This window comes from Haliaeetus albicilla, chromosome 2 (genome assembly GCF_947461875.1).
Source record: "Haliaeetus albicilla chromosome 2, bHalAlb1.1, whole genome shotgun sequence".
Lineage (NCBI taxonomy): Eukaryota > Metazoa > Chordata > Aves > Accipitriformes > Accipitridae > Haliaeetus > Haliaeetus albicilla.
Window position 1 is genome coordinate 47,461,686 of NC_091484.1, and position 25,380 is coordinate 47,487,065.

The window sequence follows — 25,380 nt, forward strand, 5'->3', positions numbered from 1 at the left end:
CATTTGGTGTCTCTAACTGAAACATACTGGTTCAAGCAGCTCAGACATCTACGGAGACTTCAGAAATTAAGTTGCTGTACATATTGTAAGGATAATGCAGATTTCCAACTTGCAAGCATATGTGGAAGTTTTTACATAACTCCATACTCACCAGGAACCCAGATGAATTATCCAGGAGGCATCGTAACCTGCAGATGAAATTCCTTTCCATAAAGGAAGAATTCTCTGGAGGAAGTTGGTCTGGGTTATAATAGGTTGCTGGCTGTGAAAAGCCATTATCTCCTACAGGAAAGGATTATTTATAAGGATTATTTTTAGAAGAACACCTAGTGAAGGCTATCTATAACAAATCATCTTCCGTCTCATAAACAAAGCATTAGGTCATGACCCGAGCAAGAACAATGTAAACTGGAAACATCCTCAGAACCTATACTGATTATAACACTAGGTTAAGTATCAGTTCTTCTGATGGAATTATGCTTTACAGGCTATGGTATTAGAAAACAAACTGGATGCAAGTTATTTTTTTTTTAAGTGGTGCTTTTTGGTGTTTTGTTTGGGGTTTTTGGTTGGTTGTTTTTTTAATTTATTCATTATGTTTGTCAACAATCTAGATTCTGAATCAGTTGCAGAGAGCAAAGTTCTCAGCAGAAAGCACATTTCTGCAACGGTAGGATCTGCAAAAAGGCACAGTAACTATAGGAACTGAGTATTCAAATGCTCAGTAGATGGTAGCAGACTGTGAAACTGTTACTTTCCAGACAGCCAGGTGAAAGATGTAGCAGTAAATAAAAAGATGCATCTTTAAGAAGCCACCACAATAAATCAACGTGAGTACTTTCTCTAATGGATGCACCACCCCCCCCCCCCCCTAAATAGTTGAAAATATTTCTGGGCTGTGCTGATCAAGAAAACACCACAGTTACCTCTCCAGAGCAACCTGGAGAACTTCTGTTTTGTCGATTTTGTGGTTTGGGTTTTTTGTTGTTGTTGTTGTTGTTTGTTTGGTTTTTTTTTAATTTTTAAACCAAACAAGACTCCAAAACATGATTGACAACTAGGATAACAACACGATATTCTTCTGCCACTTCAAGACAAGCATTTGCTGCTAAGTGGCATTTAGAAAACAGACTTAAACATTTGGAATATAAAGTAAAACCAGAAGGTAAATCAATAAACTTCTGATAGAATACATATGTTCTGCATGAGACTACATATACAGAGATACCAGAGCATGTCTACTCACAGCAAATTTAGCAAAATTATATTGTTTGTAATACATATAAAAAACCACAAACTGGTAATTCCCTAGGAATTCATACACACAGAAACCTAAGAAAAAACAGTGTAAAATGCTGTTTTAGAGTGCTAAACCCTCTGTAATTTAAAAAAATAGTCCATATACTCTGAAAGAACCGATTGCCACACACAGACAGAAGAAGAATACAGATTTTAAGGAAGAACCCATATTGACCTTCCAGACTTGGAGATGAAGCCAGGGAGAGCATGTCAATCACACACCACATTATGTTCTCTGGAACATAATTTTGTCTCTTGGACAGCTGGAAAAACTTACAGATAGGCTAGGTGGTTTGTACAATGGCAAATCAAACCCAAAGGAAAACAAATCATGACCAAAAGCCAGTTCAATTTAATCTCCTATTAGTTGAAGGGACTGAACTGGAGTCAAATCAGATTGCTGATGTCTCACCCAGAGGCCTTGCAACCTAAGGCCATATAAAGCCAACAAGAATGCCAAGTTATCCTGCTTTTCAGGTAAAATCAGGAGATACCTCCCCCTCCCCCCCCCCCCCCCCAAAGAACTGCTATGCAAGGTCAATTTTTGCTGAACAAACTTCCAGGTATGGAGAAAAAGGGCCCTAGCTGATAGTGTGTATGAAAAGGGATAACCTGAAATTACAGCCATCTACAGTTCTGCAGATTTTCATACACAGTATGGTGGCCAAAGCCACCATTATGAGCCTATCCCACAGGTACAGAAACTCAGATACTTGTAGTCCAAGATAGTTACCACCTAAATTTGATATTAGAAAATAAAAAATTCCCACACTTGCCATATGGATGGTTCTCAACAGACAAAAGCAAACTTACTTCCTTACTTCCTACTGCTGCAGATTATTTTTTTTAATTGCCTAATTACCAGGGAGAATTTTCAACACTTCTGAAGCGCTGCTTCAGAATGAGGTGCTGAAATGGGTTAGATGCTCTCTGAAGAAGCAATGATTATGAAGAAAGGCTATCAAAAGAAACAGCTTGCAAATCCCAACTCATCTTTCAAAAATGTCAAATCTGACATCCTTGAGAATCCCTGCATATATATTACTTGAAGTCTCCTTAAAACGGTTAATACACTGCATATATCAACATTTGCGTTTCACAAGTATCAGCACTGAGGAAGCCACTAGAATACTTTTTTTTTTCCCCCAAGCAATCCCAATATTTGTGTTCCTTTTTTATTGCCACAACTTTATTCCTGCAAGACCAGCTACTACTGAGAAAGGTACTGGCTAGCGAGGCCAAAAGAAAATTGATATCAACAGTTGGCTACTGTCAGGAAAAGAGCTGACTGGAATTGCTGCTGGCCAGGCAGGAGCATACTGAGAACACTGAGTAGTTTAGAGTGCCTTAAAGGCCCTGTGTGTGTTCAGTTGATTTTTTCAGGGAGATTAAATGAGACTATGGGCATCTTCTTGGAGGGGATGTAGGGAAGGACTTTAATCATCAGTAGCAGACTCCGTGAAGGGCTCTGATTAAGTCCTCCAACTCAGATAAATCTTCTGGCTGAGGAGTGCCTACAGGCTGTAGCTCTAGTATCCAATAAGTAGTGCAAGGCTTTCTGCTGGCATGCTTGGCACTGGTGAGCATGTCCTTCAGCATTTCTGCCACAGGAACAACTTAGTGTTATTCTTTTGATAAATACAGAGCTGGAATTTGAATGCAGGTATCTTATCTGGGTTCTTTCAAGTGTCTGTCAACTTCCCTAGTAAAACAGGCAGTTCCCAAGAGTGAACAAGGCTTTGGTGGAAGAAGCAACACCATCTGTAGCTCATGAGAGGAGTGGAACAGAACTCAAAACTGGAGGGAACGGGCCTCAAGCCCAAGCCTCCTACATTTGTGAAAGGAATACTGCTGTACTTTCCCAGGTAGACAGGAGGCAGAGAGGTTTTAATGCCAGGATCTTGGAGAAGCGACTCACTGTAAGAAGGCAAAGAGTCTTACAGAGCATCTGCAGTCCCTGGAACAAAACCACCAGTTAACACTACAGGGGTTAGAACCTGTACCCCTCATGAAGGTCACACTGGATCTCCTCAACACCATGGAGCGATGTGCAAAACATGCTGTGCATTAAGTCCTTTTCTTTCTCTTTAAGCTCAAAACCATACATGGTTGCATAGCAAGTGAACTTTAAAAGATAATCCAGACTTAAGGCCCTGAAGCAGATATTTGGGACTGAAAAATCAATTTTGCAGACTTCTCTGGGAAGATGACAGGACTGGGAGGAATGTCTGGGAAGCACAGTAACAGCTGAGGAAACCAGTGGTCTAGGGGCATACCAGAGTATTGAGTGAGAAACAACCAGTACAAGCTAACTGAAGAAGAATTAGTTCCCAGACTCAGACTGAAATCTGTGCTTAAGCCTGAGCACAGTTATAATATGTCTATAAATATCTACATAATGCCAGCTGAATGTATTAAAAAGGAAATGGATTAAATGAGCAAAAATGGAGGGGATCCTTATTATCATAGCATTATCCTTTGTTATAAATCTGAATTCAGTTTAAAAATCCTCAACGTCCAAAGATCTTACACTACTTGAGGCCCAAATATAATTAGCAGCTTTTAGTAAGCTAGGAACACAAGGTACAAAACAAAGAATTGTTTGCAATCCTGCTCAGCACTTCTTGTCATTCAGTCAAATCTGATGCCAAGTCAACCTGGCATTGTACTTTTCAGACACAACCTTTTGTAAAATCACATGCACTTGCTTAAGCGCTATAGAACACCATTGCACTCTAAAGCAAACAGTAAGTCACCACATAAAAACCTGGTTTCTGAGTGCCAGCAGCTGTTTGCTGTACCAAATTGTCATATTAACTAGTTGTATTGCATGTTTTCAACTGGACTGTGTAGATTGATCCATAGATGATATAACAATGTTGACCACTAAATGAAAAATTGAAATTTACTGAGCTGTGAGCCAAACCAGTAAATATAATTTGCTGGTTTTTATTTCTCTATTGAATCATGGCATTTCCATACTCTGAAATATTAAATATGAAATTGTTAGAGTTTTAAGTCAAGTTGCTTTATGAATAGTAGATTTATTAAAAAATAACATGGATTTTTTCTGGATTAAAAAAATAATCTATAGTCAAGTAATTTACAGTAACAGAGAGCTTTACCTACATACTTAAACAACTGTTGTGCAAAATGGAGCATTACAGTTGTCTCAACAGTTTTGTTGTCATTATGAGGCAGGGACATGCTTCCCATATTACACTTAACTATCTGTACCTACATAATCTCTGTTCCCATATACAAGCAATGTGTTTCTCCTTAGTTGTTTCTCAGTATAGCAGGTCACTTCAGCATCAGTCAATAACATGACAATCTGATGCTCTAACAAGCATACTACTTGGTCTTAAAGGCTCATCTATTTCATCTTTTATTTCTCTTCCCCTTTTATTCCCAAGAGTAGTACTGGTCTATGTGGCAGCCTGCATATAACGGTGACAGATGTGAAAGTTTTACTCTTTCATGATCAGGAATAGACTATTCCATATATTAACACCATATCTTACACATTCTTAGTCATGGAATGGATTTACCAGCCTGGAGAGCTTACAGAAGCTGTCATACCCAATTGTCTGCTGGCCTTCCTAAGCTAATAAATTTGGTGTAGTGATCTGTAACCAGGAGTAGCAGATGTAAAAGAGAGATCATTACTTCAGATAAATCACTTTCTCATTCAAACAGTGATTAAAGATGAGCCATACAATTGAGAGTGAACACAGAAGAATCAAACTTCCTTGTTTCTTATGTCACCAAAAGAAACTGTCCACTTCTAACTGCCCTGTTTGCAACAAAACCATGCAGGATTACCTGCTTTGCTATTTACCACAGACATGCAAGACATTCAGTCATTTATACTCCAAATTAAAGTCTTCCAATTTAAAGCATAATTGGTATTTTAATGGTGCTGTGCTATGAATAGCAATGCTTATTTAAAGTGCAAAAAAATAGTAATTCCCACTGTTGGCTAAACATATCCATAAAATTCAAATAAGTTTAAAAGATGTTCTTCCTTCCTGTGTTCATATAAAAGAATTTAAACTTTTTTACATACACAATTAAAAAAAAAAAACCCAACTAATCAGACAGGCAAACACATAAGCTGGCTGCATTCTCACCTTGTACACTTGGTCCAGAATCTGCAGACTGGGCAGGATTTAATGCCCAATGTAGCTGTCGTTGAAATTCAGGTCTGTCTTCTGTGTGAATCAATTCAAATACACTCTGGTGTATAATATCAGACTACATACAAAAGGTAAAAAGGTGGGAAAGAAAGAGAATAAGAAACTTATATGACAATATGATATAAGTTGTCTGGTTGACAACACTGCTATGGATATAGCAAAATCCATTTTCCTCAGGAATAAAAACATACATTTGCATGCAAGTGGCAAAGCTTCGCAGAAAAATTTTTAGCAGCACAGAGGAGAATGGCAAAGCTACAAGAGCCAGGATCAATGGTTGAAAGAAATTAAGGGGAAAAAAACCCACCCAAGAAAAGCATCAGTCAACTAAGAGGAGTTAATTCCATGTTTTCTGCATGGATGAAAACCCCAACGATTATACAAACAGAAAATATTTAAACTAAAACATAGATTTAAAGAAATTAAGATGAGCTGGCAAAAGCAGAAGCCTAGCTCAAATTTTGCTTTGATAAATTTCATAAAAGAATCAGTATTTTCCAGAACAAATTGCCAGAAATGCTATTTTTTGTAACTTTAAGACTTTACTTCTATATCATGCACTTGATTTATTGGCATTACTATAGAAATTTTATGCCCAATTTGTTTTCCAAGCTTTTTTCTTCATTCCCCAACACTGAAAGAATCTGTAACCCCAGGAATAATAATGTTTTGTTTGAAATATTTTCTTTTACACAAACATTCCCCCATCTCTTATCAGTTAGCTAAAATTGCAGACCAAGCAGAGTTTCCCCCTGTTTTTAGACAGCAAACGAATCTATCATCATCCAGTACCAAAAGATATAAATTGATAACTATAACTAAGTTTCTATCATCTTAACATAAACAAATCCCAGGAGTTCTCCAAGAAAGGCAACAGGTACCCACTGGGTCTTGGTCTTTACTACTTTGGTACCTGGCTTGCAAGCCAAAGGAAGTTAGCTATAAGTGATCTGCACCATAAATTGTAAGTAACGAATGCTTGTTTTGAAATAAATAAGAAAATAAATAAAGTAAATATGAGCAAGAGAACACTAAAATTCTAAAAATATTACAATCACTTAGTTGATACTTAAAACCTCAAGGCATATGGAGTTAATTTCGTATGAAAGGTTTCTATTAAAATAATTCCCTTCCCATTGAATTATGTCTCACTCAGCATCATAAACCGGGTAACACCACAGTATAAATTTCAAACAGTTGTTCCAGTAAAGACTAATTAAGTGTGAAAATTTCCTATCTTGCCTAACTCAACTTTGGAAATTATATTCCTGTTGTGTTTGGCCTGAGGTCCCATTTTAGCTATGTAAGCTGATAGAAAAGTAATATGGTTTCAGAGTAATCCAGCCCAAAGTACCTAACTGATATTTTTATTACATAAACTATCAGACCCTAAATATGAACACTGATGCCCTCTGAAATTAAGCAAAACCTCTGCAAAAAAATAGAGGAAAAAATAAACTTACTTGTTGGAACCCCAAGTAGTCTTGGATAGTAGAAGAGACATAAAAAACCAGAGCGTCAGCCGTAACAACCAATACAAAACCATTTAATGCCTGGGGAGGAAACACACCAATCTGTCAGCTTCAGAGACAAAATTCCAGATAATTATTGTGGCTGTAAGTCTACCTATACCTTAGTCTCCCAATAAAATGTGCGGCATGCAAAAACATATCATTATCTAACAGCACAAACAGAAGGATTCTTCATTGCGTCTCTACAGTATACATGGCACAATGAAGAAAACTGGTTCTAATGGAAGAAAAAAAAAAAAAAAATTTGTTCTCCTGGAAAATTCAGGGGAGCAGCCAAACCCTGTTGATGACTTTTAATTACTCTTGATTGTAGGAGATGAAGCACAGCAGTATGAACAACTATAAGTTTATCTAATATCAACCATAGCTCGCAATGCTTGCGTGGCTCAAACCTTCAGTACGCCCAGCTGCCCGCAGCACAAGCGGGAGCCATGTCACAAACCCATTCCCAAAATCTGTTCTATTCATAGTGCAGACAGGCCTAAGCAGACAGGAAATCAAGTGATCAAGATCCCCTATATAGTCCAAGAAAACATTTTATAGCATACTTAAAATAGAAAACCTCTGCACAAACGGACTGTTGCAAGTAAACAATGTTTTTGAAGAGATTTCCCCCTTCATGAAGCAGCAGACTAAGTGGCTCCTTACTCAAAGTCACGCAAAGGGCATTTATCTGAACTCCCAATCAATACGGTTCATGGCAATTGTTGTGATAGCAAACAGTACATTTGTGACTTGGCAGCTCATCTGAAAGGTGCTGATTTACTTCTATGGATTTCAGTCAAGATTTAACAAAAGGCTGTCTCGAGGGACTGGATTAAGTATATTGTACCACTTAATTTTCTCAGCTGCATTCAAAGTAAAATTTGGCCAGCATACCCAAAACACATTTTTTTTAAAACTCTTATTATGCAAAATTATTGTAACATAGAAAAATGTAAAGTAAGTGAAGATATCCTATATCTTATTGTAACAACATAATATATTTTTATTATAAACCAGCATCATTCTTCCATAAACGTTAACTCCCATAGCCCCACACTATGGTAACCACCATAGTTGCTTTGCCATATTTTGCAGACATATGGTTTTACTATTTCTTGTTCTTTTACTAATACGGTCTAACTAAGTCAAGTTAAATATCTGATTAAATGACTAGTCTTTAAATACTGTGAACCACTCCTATTTAATGTGTAGACATCTCTTATCTATTCTCATAAACAGTTGTGAGCTCTATAAAAACTCCTTAGGCAAATTTAGCAAACTTTACCTGAACACAGTATGAGCTAAAAAAAAATTTAATAATAATGTGAAATTAAATAGCATAGCTAATCCAAGAAATCTTGAGTAGTTACATAGAATCTTTGGTTTTGATGAAGTTCACAGTAATTCCAAGGGAGCAGAATGCTGCAATGGCAGGTGCTTGTGTCCTCTGCTGACCTATTCTGCAGGGCATTTCAACTCAAGTGGTTGATAGAAAAAGTCTGCAAGATGCACAGTATCTAATTCTGGCCCACATGTTAAAATTGGTTATTCTGCTCTGTTTCATACAAAGCTATGTACAGCTCCTGTACCTGGAATTCAATCACATTTCACAGTGGCGCTGGTACGCAGTTCATCTTAAACCAGGATTGTTACTGCAGAAATCAGATGCCTTCTGTAAGCCAAAAATTCTGTAAAATGCAAGTTTTTTCCCCAAAAATCTAGTGCAACAAACTACTGGAAGTTCCTTAAAACATACAGGTATCCAGGATATACCAATAAACGGGAGATTGGTTCTGATGGAGGTTTTGGCAAAATGCAATCCTAAAATAATTTTCTTTAAAGGCATAATGAAATGTCTCCGTGAGTTTATTATTTTGGACCATTGGAGATAATATTTGTGCTTCTACAAAAATACTTTCAATATCCCTAATGCAAAGGCAATTACAAAACTGTTCTTTACTGGTGAGAATTAAGATGTTTTAAAAATTTCTTAGAGGTCTTCCTTTGACTTGCACTTCATATCATAAACTTGCTTAGACTGTAATAGATTATGTATCTAAAATAAGAATTTGAAATAATATAAATAATTTTAAAGGAGATATAGCTTAATTTTAGGGAAGGCTATGCATTTGCTCTCTACTTCCACAATATATTGAATTGGTAAGGCAGTTTCTATGTTGGAAATGAAAGACACAATCTTCTGTTTGTTCAGAAACAAGAAAAAATGTCTGATGAACAAATAAAACCAAATATAAACAATATGGTATATATTCATACCACCTTTGCAAAAAATAGAGAGAAAAATAAAAAGGAAATTTTCATCATAAGTTATAAATTACAGAAACCTGTGTGACACAAAAGACTTCCAAGCTTAGACAGAAAGGAAGGATTTTACCAAAATTTACATCTTACTGATGCTCAGTTATCTTCCAGAAAATTCCCACTTTCATCACTCATCATTTCCTATACTCCCTAAGAAAACTCTATCTGCATATTCATTCTCATAATTTTTTATATATAAAATATTTACTAAACAAATTCATTTAAGAAATTCAGGTCATTTACTTACTTCCCAAGGGGGGCAGAATTTACAGTAACAAACAAGTATATCACCCATTTGACTTTCATACTGGAAAGCAGTTTGCTATAGCAGTTCCCTCATATAACTTCCATTCAGAAGTCATAAAAAATAACTAGATTTCACATCAAATAGATGCCTCCATATAAACCATATACTGTACCTTTTTAGATAATTTCTGTTTAAAAGAAAGCTGTTCACCTGCAGTAACTCCATAACAGTTCTTTGTCATACTTTATTAAGGTTAGAAAACTACATACATGTCCTAGTTTTTTAGTCAGTTAGGAAACAATTTTCAACTAGCATTAGTTTACAATAATTGTTTTGTGGGATTCTTAGAACCTGTTTTCTTTTCTACCCTTTAAACAAAATTAATTTTGTTCTAAGCAAACCATTGGCTCTGACTGATCTAATGATTTGCCACTTCTGATAGATATACCAGTGTGAAACCTGTGTACAAGACAGATTATCAATATATTTCAAATAGAGCTGCAGGTCACAGTAAAATCTATTTTGTGAAACTAATTAGAACATTGGAATACTTATATTAGTCATTTCTTGCATTTAATCTGGACCTAGTATTATATATTTCATATGCTTTGACACCCTAGGACATTAAAACAGACTATAAAACAGGCTATATAACTTTAAAAACCCACTGTTTTTCATTAATACTTTCCATTAGTTCACATTGCTAAAAGTTATGAAAGTATTTTAAAATTTGTCCTGAACCTATACTATGAACTCTGGGTTCTTTCAAACCATTCAGAAAGCAAGATATTCCAGCAAGCCCAAGGTCTTTTAAAGAGAAATTGTTTTTTTGACAATTAGTTACCAAGCTACAGTAGATGACTAACCTATCTGAACTTTATGAAGATTGTTTCTTTATATGAATATCTTTATTAACAATAGATGCAAAGAGATGGGAAAAAACAACTCTAAGAAATTACTCAAAATGTTAAGAGGACCTTGTAGTCTAACACCCGCTCTTCAGTATCACTACTACCACCAGACAAAAGTGCAAGAGCTGTATAATATTAACCTAAAGAAAATGAGGAAAGAATTTGACAATAAGAAAACTTCATTTTTAAAATCTCATCAGTGAATAACTGGTATGTTAAATACAATAGAATTTTTTTTTTTTTTTTTTTTAATTTAAATCTTGGTATAATACATCCACTGCAAAACGTACCTGCAGTAAGAGTTCTCCTTCCAGGATCTGCATCCCTTCTCCACATTTTGCTGTCCTACTGTTTTCCTGAATGCCATTTCTTTCTGGTCTTGTGGAGTTAGAAGATTTTAATGCAACTAGAAAAAAGAAAGAAAAGAGTTGAGTGATCTTTGCAAGGCTCACTAAAAATTTATGTGATAATGTGTTATTTTGTGTAAGAAAAAAATTATATTTCAAAAATGCTTATAAAGTCAATCTAATGAAAGATTTCTGTTTCAGTGTCAGACTTTTTCCTTACCTTTAGAGATAACACCCAAATTTGTCATGTGTTTCCTTTCTAAACTATAATACTTTCACAACAGAATCAGTATTATTGAAATCAAACCAAATCTCTTTATTTTGTTCCTTCTTTTTCTTCTCCTTATTTTCACTATGAGGCTTACTTTCAGTTTGTCTCCCTTGTTAATAAAGGACATTTTTGTTTTCATACAACAACCTCCTATAACCTGATAACGTCTCTGCCTTAAGGTATGACAACACCTACACTTATTCTTATCCCATCTAATTTCAGACATCAAACTATGGTACCTCAGATATAAGCTTTCTCTAGACCTAAAGCTCCCTTCAGAGAAAGGAAAGAAAGAAACAAACAGGAACCCTAAATGCATATTACACATTAAAGAAAACAAAGAAAGCCATTTCAAACAAAAAGGGTGGGGTTGTTTTTTCTGCCATAGTTAAATTTTAACCATTAAAACAATTAAGCAAACTTTCCAATTTTAGATAAACTACTATAACATGAATCACCACTATTCAGGTCACAAATATATCCAATTGAAAGAAAAAAAATTACCCAATAAGGGATGAAGAATCAGACCAAATTGCTTCAAAGTACCTGAAAGAGATACTACCTCCCATCTCTGCACCATGTTTTCAATAAAAAGGACATTGTCAAGTAAAACTAGATACTCAAAAATTGTCCGTAACTCAGAGTTTATCTACTTTCCAAATAGTTCTAAAAAGAAAAAAAAAAGTCTCTAAATCTGAAATTAGTCTGAGTGGGTCTGTAGCATCTAAACAGGTTAAAATTACTTGAATAATTGTAGCTTAAACTTTTACCATAAAGCTAAACACCACCACCTGCTCCCAACCCCAAAATTTCTAAGCTGCAAACCAAGGGAAATTTATAGAAACAACTGCATTTCCGTAAAATACCAACAGTTTATCTCATAACAATGAGATATTCACCCTAAATTCCAAATGATTTTTCAACCTGCTGAAAGCCTTCATTTTTCAGCTGCTCAGAACTTTAGTCAAGAAACCTGAAGAACTCCTGTTCACTCACTTTTCAACTAGGTTAAATGATTTTACACTAAGTATATTGACTGAAAGATAAATTATGCCTTTCAGGTTTTTTTAAGCTATTACTGCAGCTAACAACTTTCAAGCCAGACAGTTTTCATTAAAATATCCCTCAAAGGCACCGCAAAGGAAAAACATGTTCTAAAAAGGCATTAACTGATTAATCAGTCAGGAATTTATCTGAGGGTTTGCTTTGAAATTAAAACCTTAATACTCTTCTTCCTACCAGATAGTCAAAAAGTCCTGTAATAGGCCACACAGAACTGCAATTGCAAATTCATTTTAAATTCAAACACAGCCTAAGCACTGGTATGGCTATATTCCTCCTAACTTTCAAAGGGTGCAATAGGTACACCTGAAGTTACACATTTTGCTGAATTGGAACCTACACCTTTTGCAGAAATCAGAACGTGGATGGAATCAAGCTGTTGTAAACTGAGACAGATGGAAAATTGCTGACAATCTGTATTAAAAAAAATGGAAAATACAGTGGAAATTACAGCTGTATACATCATCAGGTGTATACAACTCCTGAGAAAAAAAACAAACTGAATTTACCTTGTTCTGACAGATAAATCATAGGCCAGCTAGCGCCTACTAGAAGCCACCCAAGTCACTGGAGTTTCTGCCTCAACACCCATAGGTAAGGCAAAGAGATCGCACTACAGGGGACTTCGTGTTCTGAGACTTTGGAGATGCATTGCTACGTGACAGCTCTAAAACACTCACACGCTTTTAAAGACTAAGTTGGAAAAAGGTTAACTGTTCCATCTATGGAAAGGAAAATTTTTATTATCCCTCTTCTCCATTAATAACAGGGCATCAAAACTGAAGTGTAGATGTTGCTTAGGTAGGTGTGGTCTTCCATTGATTTCATAAAAATTAAATTCCCTTTATTAAATAACAATTATTTTGTTTAGCTGGTACTAGAAAAAGCCAATTTCACAAAAATCAAAAGTCAAATCAGCTAGAAGCACATAGTCGCAACAACAAAATTGGTTTCTTTTTAGGTGGAACTGAAAAATATAAATAATAATGTAGAAAAAAAAAACAGGAAAGAAGACCAAATATTTCTATTTAATACTTCTGAGAATAACAAGTGAGATATTCACATTTCATGATGAAAGTCCTTTTAGTCCAACAGAGCTAAACAGAAGTGACTGAATATGGATATTTTAGATCAAAAAGACGTAATCAATTTTAGACAAGATTTTAAAAACAGCTTGTTGAATTTCCTGCTGGGGAGATAGGACAATGGAATGGATGATACAGAACTTTGAATAATAAATATTTAAAAGAAAGTAGTATTAACAAAGATAAAAATCAGTATCCAAACCAAGTGTAAACTTTAATAAAAAAAATTATAAAATGTAACTTGTAAAGTTTATAATGCTAATACAATTAAGGTATGGTAATTACCACCCCCGTGTGATTAAACTTCTTTATCAATACTCTTCAAGCAAGCATTAAAAAAAATTGGTAGTAAGAAGTTAAGTAAGAGTAACAGAGACAACACAGGTCCCTGACACTGAGCAACCCTAGCTACCTGGTTGCACACTTGCAATGTGTGGTTCAATACAGTCAAGTGGAAGGCTACCGGATCCCAATAACAAGTTGCCTTACAGTATGGGAGGGCCATCTTGCGAAGCAGTAATTTTGGAAAGACTTAGTCACAGCACACAATGCTGTGGCCTCAGAAATACCAGCTAGAGGTATAGTAACAGATGACGATAAGGAGAACTAAAATGCGCAACTCATCCAAAGGTAATATTACAGTCAGACAAATAATCCCCACAGTTCATTGCTTCATAATCTTTGAATCTCTGAATTAAGTACAACTTATTTCAGCCTATAGCCTCTTAATTTTCAGCCATAGGAAATTAAAACATGACTACTCCCACAGAGTAAATAGCAAAAATCTGTATACATAGTCTAAAATACATGAAAGACACAAGCAAATTGCTTCTCAGAATTTCCCATTAATAACTTTAAAGCAACAAAAATGAGGCAAAGTTGTTTATACCTGTTAAAAAAAAAAAAATCTGCTACGCAATTTTAGTAAGAGGGCTAGATTGTAAGCATTTGTTTTGCAGGTAGGTTAATGATTGTCACTTAATTCTATGTCCAGCAACAAGCATCATTTCCATTGCCCAGACTTTCCTGATTTGAAGTAAAAGCTAAATCCCAAAGACAACAAAACTAGATAATGATCTTTAATAGGTTTTTTTTTTAGACAGAGAACAACATTATAGTTTCTGGTACATTTGTTTTACAGTTGTGAAATGCTTTAGCACCCAAACCAGCAAATGTGAAAGAGAGTCAGTTTTACATTATATCTACAAGGACAAGTTAAATAACGATGGTAACATCAGTATTTACCAGCTTCTTATCTCTGGTTTTAACTGTTACATTCAGGTGATGAGAGATTTGTACAGAGATGTAGTGTACTTTATTAGGCTAACAGTATGTCTGGAAAAAAGAAAGTAAGTCTGACATACAACTGCTTCTTCAGGTCTGGAACAGAATTCAAGCAGTTGAGTCCTAACTATTGCCAAAAGCCAGCTTTCATTTTAAAACCGTGTAAGTATTCATTGAAAAGTTATTTTCAATACCTACAGACAACAGGTATTAATCAGTCTTTCTTCTTTCCAGAGAATAACATGAGAATGACAAGGAATAGTATGAGAAACTGCTTTGGGGTATATCCTAAACTGCATGAGTTATAAGCAGTGTGCTGAATCAACTGATATTACACGATAGAACAATTGCATGAACTACCTGTTGAGATATTCAGAAGTTAATCTAATATGAGGAAAATGATTTAAAAAAATCTATCCACCACCTCATTTAATCTCCATGCTATCCTCCAAGAGAGGCCTTTAGACCAGGATGAAAAAGGCCTTCTTCACCTTCAAACATTTGATCTCTAGGGTTTCTGCTTGGTAGATATGCTCTCCCCAGCTGCAACCCACAGCAACTGGTGTCCTCTTCCTTCCGGGCTGTCACTCCTGTTCTCAGCGAGAACCTTTGCCATCATTGCCTCACTTGACAGCCAGCTGCTTTGAAGTCCCTTCTCCACTATTTCATCCAGTTCAGCTTGCAAAATCAATGACCATGCAGCCATCTGTAGCTACCAGAGCCCTTTCAGCAGAAATCCTGTAAATGGTGATTCCTTACTCTGTTTACCAGAAGTTACAACAGCAGAGAATCGCAAAATTGTCACAGAGCAAGAGCAAATACACTCTACTGACATACTTGAGGGGGCACTACCTGTACTAATTGTAGCAAAGTTAATAAAGTAGCTGGTGATGCAGAGAATTCGGCATAAGGTATATGTCAGGAACTATCTAGACAACTTTCTGATGGGCATTCATATAGGAGCCTGATTTAACACACAAATACTTGTCTACTTTAGTGTTACTTTAAGAAAATAATATTGGCAGTTAAACTTCTTAAAGTAATAGAGAGGCATTCAAAAACTGTTCCAGTTCCCATTTCCATGAAAGAAGGGACACACCTACAATATTTGTACAAATATTCAAAAGGAATATCAGTAAAAATGAAATCTAATAAAAATGCCTTTAACCTGCACATGACTACTCTCTTACAGAATATTTGGTTGCCTGGCCATAGAACAAGAGATGAGCATTCCTAGCAGTGTATATCAGGACACTGGCAATACTCAACTCAGCCAAACCAAGTTCTATTACACTGTTTTCCTCAAATCTAGAAATCACTTAATTTGAAAAAAAGTGCATTTTTGGAAAGCATCAGAAGGAACAAAATACACAAGAAAAAAATAAAAGTAATTTTTTCTGTGTTGAGCGAATAAAGAAGTTTTTCTGACGTAAATGAAGAAAATATACCACATTTGCTGGTGCTCAGCCATGGAGTCTGGAGAGATTACTCTCCACTGAAACCTGAGCATTCCCACACCAAATGTCTCATTATTATTAAAGGAGTGAAGAAATGTATGATTAAACAGACTTTCCATCTCAAAATTCACCTAAACCAGCCACGTGTTAGAAGAGTGCTGAATACAAACCGATTCAGTGATTGCTGGCTGAAAAGCTTCACGGAAACCATACCAAGATACTCTGCAGTTAGAACCTTTTCTCTTTCCTACCTCTTCCCCGAAGAAAAAGCATAGCAACAAGTTTTTGAGGAGTCAGGGTAGCTCACCACAGAGAGGTGAGAGAAAGGAATATCAAGATGCCAAATTTTAACTGGGCCTTTTAACATCATACTGAGATACAACAAATTACTTAAATCAGGCTGGAGATAATTTTTACTTTTAGGTGAATGATCTGTTCGAGCCTAAAACTGTATTGAAGTTAACACTTGCCTAATACCACAAGTATATCGTTAGCACATCAGTCATGCAGTCCTGGAATTTAATCTTAAAGAGCTTCCCAGAACTGCTTTATATCAAATTTTGGCACAGTTCCCACAATTCAGCTGAACAGGTCAAAGTTTGCAGTCAGAGCTAACTTAGACTGTTTCATAACCTTTCCAGTAGAATTATAAATTCAACTAGTCTGTTCTAGACTACTTTAAAAAACAACAGTTCTCATGAGGCGGCTGGTCCTACTTGCTTCAGCAACAAATGCTAGCCTCCAACAAAAAGTTCACCAGCCAAAGCAAGACAAGGAGGTCACTACTGAGAAAACAGAGTTTAATATTAAACTCTTGCCTAAATCATTAGTATACGCTAAACTGTTTATACTGGCAAAAGATCCATTAGCGGTGGGAGAAATTATATATATCCACGTATCTATATGAAACCTTAGCTACCTCCATTACTTAAGATTATATGAAACATTTTGCACCTGCTATCTCTGAGACTATAAAGGGAAAAACATTTATGAAAGTTATTGAGTAACACAAAGAAAAGTATGCAATTAATGTTTTTTTTAGAAAGATAAAACATGCATTGGTTGCATATTTTGTAAATAACTACACTTCTACTAGATAGCATAAACTGTACATTTCATTAATAAAACTTGCTAAGGATTGCTCTGTACTTAGAGATACAAGAGAACATAAATACAATTTAGAATTACCGTAACTGTATCTCTAAAGTTTTAGTTATGTTACACAAAGAGGTAAGATAGACTTCTGTGTAGGCTGCATGTACAAGTAAAACATGCTATATATGGGAAAAAAGAGTTTTGACTGTATTTTGCATACTTAAGTTTTGCATTTCCTATCCCTTCATATATGAATTCTGAATAATTTTCATGACAGCTTTATATTGTATATTTATATCCTATTAAAAGCTGAGCAAATATTTATACTAAAGTACTAAAAAAAAAAAAAGAAAAGGCAACATATGGTAGACACATCCTTGTTTCTAATATTGACAAGTTTTTAATATTGAAGAGTTCCGTGTTTTCATTTTTTAATTCCAATATCTTGGCCTCCAATTATTCTTCCATCTATTAACAATTAAATCTGAAAGCTGTGATATGCAGCAGCCTTTTTATTTCTTACATGTCTGAAGAAGAAACAATTTAAGGGCAGTCTTCCTTGTAAGCTGTATTACAACTTACAATACAGCTTGTAAATTACAGTAAACTGTGGATGAATGAATGTATAAAAACATGTATTTTCTATTACTATCAGAACACCAAATGTAAATACATTAATAAAAATATAAAAATTACATCACTATTCTGACACAGTCCAGAGCAATATACATAGAAAACAATTTACAAAACTAGTTATGGAAGTTGAATAACCAGATTTTGTACACATAACCAAAATGAAGGTGAAATTGTACATTTGGGAGTGACTAGTAACAAAGGATACCTTTTTCCTCTTAAGCATGTAAATGACCGAATATGCCAAATTATGACAATACTGGAATTACTTTCAAAGAGTATACTTTTAAAGCAGAAAAATACCAATAAAACTTATGCAGGAGCTGCCTATATTTTGATATTTCCATAACAAAAGCCAAACAAAGGTTAAAAAACTAGTAACAAACAACCTTCAACCTCAGAGGATATGGTGCTTTGATTCATGAGCTTATTTTCAACTAATGATGAGAGATATTAACATGTTTACACATTTAGGAAAAGCAACTGAAAGAACCTATGAGCCATGGGAGACAGGTATTTCTTGATTTGGCCTCAAAGAAATTATTCATGGTTCAAGAGAGCAAAAATGCCATGAAGCAGCTATCACAAGAGGATAAATCATACCACCATGAATGCTTTCAAAGAAGTATTAGTAGGTTATGGCTGGTGAGGGAAGGAAAAAAGAGACTGAGAGGGAATAACACTTACCAGAACAAGTTTTAACAAGAGAGATGGAGGGGAAAAAAAAAAAACAAAAAACCAAAAGCCTGAAAAAAATTATTTCCACTAATTAAAAAAAGAGAACAGAACAAGGGTAAAAAGTACGTGGTCAGGTTCTTGGAATTTCCTGGGCTTTTGAGAGTCAGTAACTTAACTGCTGTAGAGATACAGATCTCCTGATGTGTACAAATCTCTAGAAATCAAGAATTTCCAGGCATGTGTCTTATTTGCAATGCAGATTTTGTGCCAGTGACTCCAACCAGAACCTCTTGGTTCCACAGACCTGCACTGAACATGACACAAATTCTGCACATGTGCACTCCTCAATTTTCAGTCCTCCAGTACTTTCTAGTTTAACCCAAATTCAGACCAACTAAAATGCAAACTCATCAGCTATACAATCAGACACGGCAGAGAGAGCACAAGTCCACCCAGCTGTGAGCATGCTCAAGTATACAAGAAATTTGCTTTAAGGGAAGAAGAAATGTAGCATTTGCCCCAGAATGCTTAGGCTAGAGAGAAAACAGAAAAAGGAAATTTTCATCTCTAAAAGTAGATGTTTCTGAGGTTTAAAAGTGCCTTAATACAAAAGGTTTCAGTAGAAACTATTAGGAACCTTTAGGGGTTGCCACCAAAGCAACTACTTCAAGGCCGTATTTGTTTGCTAGACTAAAGAAAACTATTTATACTCTTGGTACAATCAGGATAAAGAATTTCCAATATTAAGGTTCTATTAAGCATCACCCTTGAACGTTTCACAGACCATGGATGAAAACAGACTTACAAACCAAAAATAAACCAGTGAATATATTGTCAGCATTGGACTGAAATTAGTCAAGGTGTAGCTCCAGAACTTCCCAAGGGCCCACTGTACTTACACTTCAGACATGTCTTCATACATATTTTACACTCAACAACAGAAAAGCACAGAAGTGGTACACATTACTTTAACTGCTGCAGGAGTCTAAAATATTCTCTTTGTTGCAATCAATATATAACAAATACACACGAGGAATAAAACCAGTACACAACATTTTTCTCAATGCCAAGTACCATGGTTTTTGAATGTGTGGTATTTCAGATTCACCCAACAAAACCCATCTAATTTTAAAATATCCTTGGGCTTCCCCCACTATATAAAAAAGGTCCAAAGTGCAAAATATTATTTTCCATTTTTCTGTGATCAAATACTACACTTAAATAATTTAGCACAAAAGCTATTTTTGGCATAAGGAAGTCTGTTGCTTGCCCTTTCAAAATTGACATGTTTCTGAACTCAGACCAGTGCTACTTGGTTTCCAGGTCTATGGCAAGGATACATTCCCAATGTTCAGAGTTACAAATCATAAGATGGACAAAAACTTGGCAGGAGTATCACCTTTTTTCTTACCTAAATTTCAATCAAATGTCACTGGCCAAGACTTAAAAGGAGCCGCAAATTTCCCAGAAATTACATTTCTGGATCACAAGATTATTTATGAGACAGTAAATGAGTTTACTGTTCTACAGGAAAAAAGAAAAAAAAAAAAAACAAAACAAAACAGCAAACCCACAACTTTTTTTTTTTTTAAATCTTATTTTGCTGCTTGGTAAAATTTACCAACATTAACAACAAACAAAAGCAGAAAAAAAACCTTTCAAAAAGTTTCAAAACCCTTCTTTACACCTTTTGTTGATAAACCACCTTATCCTGGAATACCATAACATATTTTAATTCCCCTTTCTTTAGTCTGGTTTTGATATGTTATACTTGAACACAGTATGTATTTGAATATGTATCTTCTATAGAAGAAGATTTTCATTTAAATTTGTCATTTTTGTCATTAAATGGCATAGCTATAGAAAAGATCATACAAATGCACATCAGCAACTTTTTAAAATGTCTTGAAGTTACACAACATAAAAAAACAAGTCAGCAACTTATTTGCCATTTTACAGCATGTAAAGTTATGTGTTTACTGAATGACAATTTCAATCATAAAACCCATTTCTAATAAAACTAGAACATATATTTTAATAGGTTGTTGTACTGACAAGCTATTTTTCTGCTAAATATTAAACTACATGAGTAAATACTAAACAGGAAGGAGAAGAAAACCATAAACGCTTTCTTTCTAGCACCTGAAATATGGGAAAGCCTCCATGAAAAAACTCCAGCTCTCCCTGGTATTATTTTTATACTAGCAGAAAGCCTCTTAGAAGAAATGAACCTTAACCTCACTCTTCTACAGAAAGCTGAATAGGTAACAGCAGGTAACCAGGACAGGAATTAGATCTTACCAAATGAGTTTATTTGTAATGGGCTAAATGTATAGTGAATTCCTGAACCAGAATTTGGACAAGACACTGGGTTTCCACTGTTATTTTGGAGAAAGATCACAAACTTCATGGTTAAATATCCTAAAAGAATGATGTTTTAACTGCAACAGTTTCCAAAAGTGACAGCTGTCTTTCCCTACAGCTTCAGTCATGGCAGCCTTTTAAGACAGCAGAACTACATAAATATTAAAATATACCTTAGGTACATTACACTGAGTATTAACACACACTCACTACTGGACAACTAATTTACTAGTCTTTCAGAAAACTGCTCAATTGAGTGGGAAGTAGATGAAGACAGCCACAGTAAAGAGAAAGCAAAAGGCTAGTTTGATTAGTGCATTTACCAGGCACAGCTACCAGTTCTCATAAACAGAATCTTTTTTTTTTCCCTTAAAAATATTTTAACATATGTTTTTAAGATTCAAAATTTAATCTAGAGTTTTACTTATGATTTAAATAATCAGTCCAGTGAAGGCTCTGTTCCCAATAATTCTAAACACTGAAATGATTCACCCCTTTCATAGCACAAGCTTTTCAGTAAACCAAAAACTACATAAAATTGTCTCAATATTTTCAATACTTCCATTTTACTGTTAATAAACTGCCTCAGAAATCAAGATAGATACTCAAACAGTATTCATTAAGCATCACCACTTAATTGACCCACTGATACACACACACAAAGCAAGCTCCTGCCTTAAGAAGATTGCCCTGGAGGGCAACCACACAAAACCAAAAGATGAGCGATAGTACCTCAGACTTCTAATGCAAGTTTTCAGTTTCTCATTGTAGTTTCACACTTTAGAACTACGTGACTTGTGTGGACTTGCAGAGTTTTTTTGGTTGGGGACAGGAGGGGTTGGAGCGTTTGGGGTTTTTTGTTTGTTTTCTGTTTGTATTGTGGGGTTTGTTTGTTTTCCAAACTATTTAGAAATACAACTTATTTTGAGACTCTGACAGCACAAAGGACCTTTCTAGAGTTGTGACACTACCTGGCCATGGAGCTGATAAGGTACCCATGATGCATTGTTGCAGCATCTTGTATCTCTGAAGTTGACAATTCTACATCACAATTTAAAAGAGATTTCAATCTGTTTCCACATAACTTTGTTCCACAGTTCTACAGAAAATATGAGACTTTCCTAGGTGCACAGAAAGAACAGCCCATTTGACCGACTGTTTCACACACATTCTTTTCTTGTTTGGGAATTCCATTTATTCTTATTTCTCAAGAAACTTTGACATTTGAAAGGCTGTAGGTAAGTAATTACCATTTCCTCTCAAAATGCCTTTTGAAGCATATTCAACCTTCATTGCAGCTGAAATGCCACTAGAAAGCTAAGCTGGAAGGTGCAATGTCTTAAAGGAGACAAAGCAACATATTCAGTCAGTAACTGCTGTAAGAATTTAAGACTTGAGAGGGACATCACCACAGTAAATATCAAGCTAAATCTTAAGAATATTTAGTCCCTCCTCTTTTTTTTTTTTTTTAATTCTAGTAAGGCTTATTTTGCTACTAGAAACCTCCAAATCTCCAGTGTACATTTTATCACGTCCAGCTTATTCCTATGTCCTCCTGTGACACCACCACCCATTAACTTCAACAGCTCTTCTCCCTTCTCAGTGTTACCCTACCCAGTATATTCATAGACAGCCATCATAATGCCTAGCCTTCATTTTGCCATGCTAAACATGACAAAGTCAGTCATCTCCTGTGATATACAGTCTCTAGGCCTTCTCTGCACCTGTTCCAATTATGTTTGCAAGAACGTAACCTGATTTTACAAATTGAATGACATCTCTCTCAGATCTTCTAAAGAATCTCAGCTGTTTTAAACTGGATTTGATAAATGGAATAACCATGCGTTATGGGAATAGACCAACCCATACTATCTCCAAGACTGCTTCAGGAGACTCCACCGAAATCTTCAGAAGGAAGAAACAAAAGACAACTAGTCCAACTTAATGAACAGTCCTCCCCATCACTGTAAGTTCTGCCAGAAAAGCAGGAACAAGAACAACTACGAGTTTATAAAAATACTTTTAATCATTATTTATTAACTGTAGCTACTGAAGTGAAAAACATTCTTAACATTTTCGTAGGTGGTTTGAACAGTTGTTGTCTGGCTCCCAGACTTCTGAAAACAGTTACATAATAGGAAATACTTTTTTAACACGTACAATTGTAATAGAGATTGATATGGCTATAGGCCAGAGTACTGTACAACTCAACTCCAGAAGACCAGATCCATATAAAGGACCTGATATATGAAATTTGGGGTTCTATACCAAATATACTAGTTAGAAACCTCACAGTCCAAATACCATATGTACTTCAGTTTCCTAAGTTTCACCGTAAGCCCCACCATGTATAGCTGCCATACTTCCCTCTGGATGAGAAAGAATGGCTTGGTACCCACTTCACCCTGACCCCAAGCATGGTGCAGAAACTAGGTGTTCTCCTGACTCTCCCCCATACGGCATAAATCCAGGTTCTTCTGACAGCTGGTAGCCCACTAATTCTTTTATATGTCTGGAGAAAATTACATAGTCCTTTCTAACAGTATCAAGATAACCACCCTCATTCCTCCCTCTGCTACATGTGGTTCCCACTCCTTTCTTCTACTGCAGCAGAAGTAAGTCTTAAAGCTGGGGATACAGGTAATACCTACTCTTCCTGTTGAAAAATTTCTATCATACAGAAGAGAATGAATAACAGTTTCCCAAGCCTGAAAGTCAAAATCGGAAAGCAGATTCCCAGCTGAGGCACTGACCACAAAGGACAAGATCCATCCCTGATCCAGTCCCCGCTGAAAGGGCCATTCCACTCTTTTATGGAATGGATGCTTCATGGGAAATACATAACCTAGTCCAGAAAATTCAGTTTTGGAAGGACTTTAGATCAAGTAAGGTAATTAAGAGAAATCAGAAGTCATTTAACAGGCAGCATACTGAATTAATCTTGACAGCACATTTTTTACGATGTAAAAAGTGTTTTTTATAGATAAGGCTACAACATCAGTAAGGATATCTGCCCACAGAGTGGTCACTGCAATGGAGAATTAGCATTCACTGATTTTGGCCTCCACATAGAAAAGAAAAACAGAAACAAGCTTAAAGCCAAAATTTGATGGCAGCTTTATTTATAATGAATGTAATAATGTGCATACATTTTCTTGTGAACACCTGCATGATATTAAACTTGTTTTTACAGTTACATAGATTGTTCAGGTTCTTACCAAGATAAATGTACTTTGGTTTCTTTGCTTCAAAATTTCAGTTAGATGTTTGTGCCATGCCTTTATCAAGTATATTCAGATTCATATTAGAGTAAGCACAAATCAACTCATATTTTAATGGTGCCATCTGTCTTTTTTTTTTTTTTAAATCTTCTGCCAATACAGAAGATCAAATGAAATAAAATCTAAACATGAGGTTTCACTTACCCTGCCACATGAAATAATGTTCAAGGTGGCAAAGACAGATCTGTTTGATAATTACGTATTTTGTGCTAAATTGTTCCATATGCTTAGAATATTTGGGATTTAGCCAGGAAGAAAAGGCAAAAGCACTTCTGGTAGTTGAGCAGTTCCTCCCCAAAATGTGCATCAAGTTATCTTTGCACAATTGATTCTTAGGTAAAAAGATTTATATTAACTATTTCTGTTCACTGTGTTCACCAGAAAAACCCCCACACAATTCCAGAAATATATACTAAACTAAATGTTTAAAATAGGAGAGAAAATTGTGCAAAAATACTTTGAAATACTCTATTGACAATTTCACTCAATTGACTCCATCTGCTTTACTAGGCCTTTTGAATTAACAACAACATTTATAAATATATTTCTTTGACAACTGTCATTCATTAATGACAAGATATATTTTTATATAAAACAATCCAGTACAGTTGCAAGTATTCACCATCTGTTTAATCTTTTAATAGAAACTAAGTTTTACTCCCATATTTAAGACATTTGCTTTAGTTCTAAAATTAATCCATCTAATCGAAGATTAGCTTTGATAAAACAGAATGAGAAACTATTATTAGTTTTAATATGTTAGCGAGGGAAATGCAGAGGACAGATTACAAGATGACACGGAGCTCTTCCCAGGATTCAGATGGTGACTGTTACTGATAGCAACCCCACTTCCTTCCTGCATCCCAGGCCTTTGTGCAGGAGGATTCTGAACTCATGAAGACTGTTTTAATTATTGGTTGTAAACTACATCATATTCTGATAGCAATTTTTTTTCAAATATACTGCTGCTATGAAGCATTTTGTAGAAATGAGTACTGGTTGATTCTGGGCACAGCATCATACTATCGCCCTGACCTTACAGTACAAAAGAAGCAACAGCAACATGAGAATTTTTGGCAAAAGCTATATTCATCCCCCTTACTGCTTTGCATGTCACCATTTCTGTAACAAAACTGCCAATCATAATTTGAGGAATTAATTTTACCTTTTCATGTAAGTTTATAAAAGGAAATAAAAGAATGTTTCTATTTCTCCAACAGAGATGAAAACTTCTTAGAAGAGTTTGATAGCACTTGCATACAAACATTTTTTTGATACAGTTTATTAACTCTACAGTTCAGTTTCAGATACCTGCATTCCAAATGAGT

At 35.4% G+C, this 25,380-nt stretch overlaps 1 protein-coding gene across 1 annotated transcript in view; it reads right to left on the reverse strand.

Annotated features, from left to right (window-relative positions):
* Window positions 1-25,380, reverse strand: part of AHR (aryl hydrocarbon receptor) — a 65,362-nt gene that overhangs the window by 13,607 nt on the left and 26,375 nt on the right. Inside the window, exons 3-6 of the mRNA XM_069773935.1 lie at window positions 10,786-10,901; window positions 6,962-7,051; window positions 5,433-5,556; window positions 152-282 (exon numbers count right to left, since the gene is read on the reverse strand). Of these exons, the coding sequence (XP_069630036.1) occupies window positions 152-282; window positions 5,433-5,556; window positions 6,962-7,051; window positions 10,786-10,901 (461 nt within the window). The remainder of the gene's footprint in view (window positions 1-151; window positions 283-5,432; window positions 5,557-6,961; window positions 7,052-10,785; window positions 10,902-25,380) is intronic.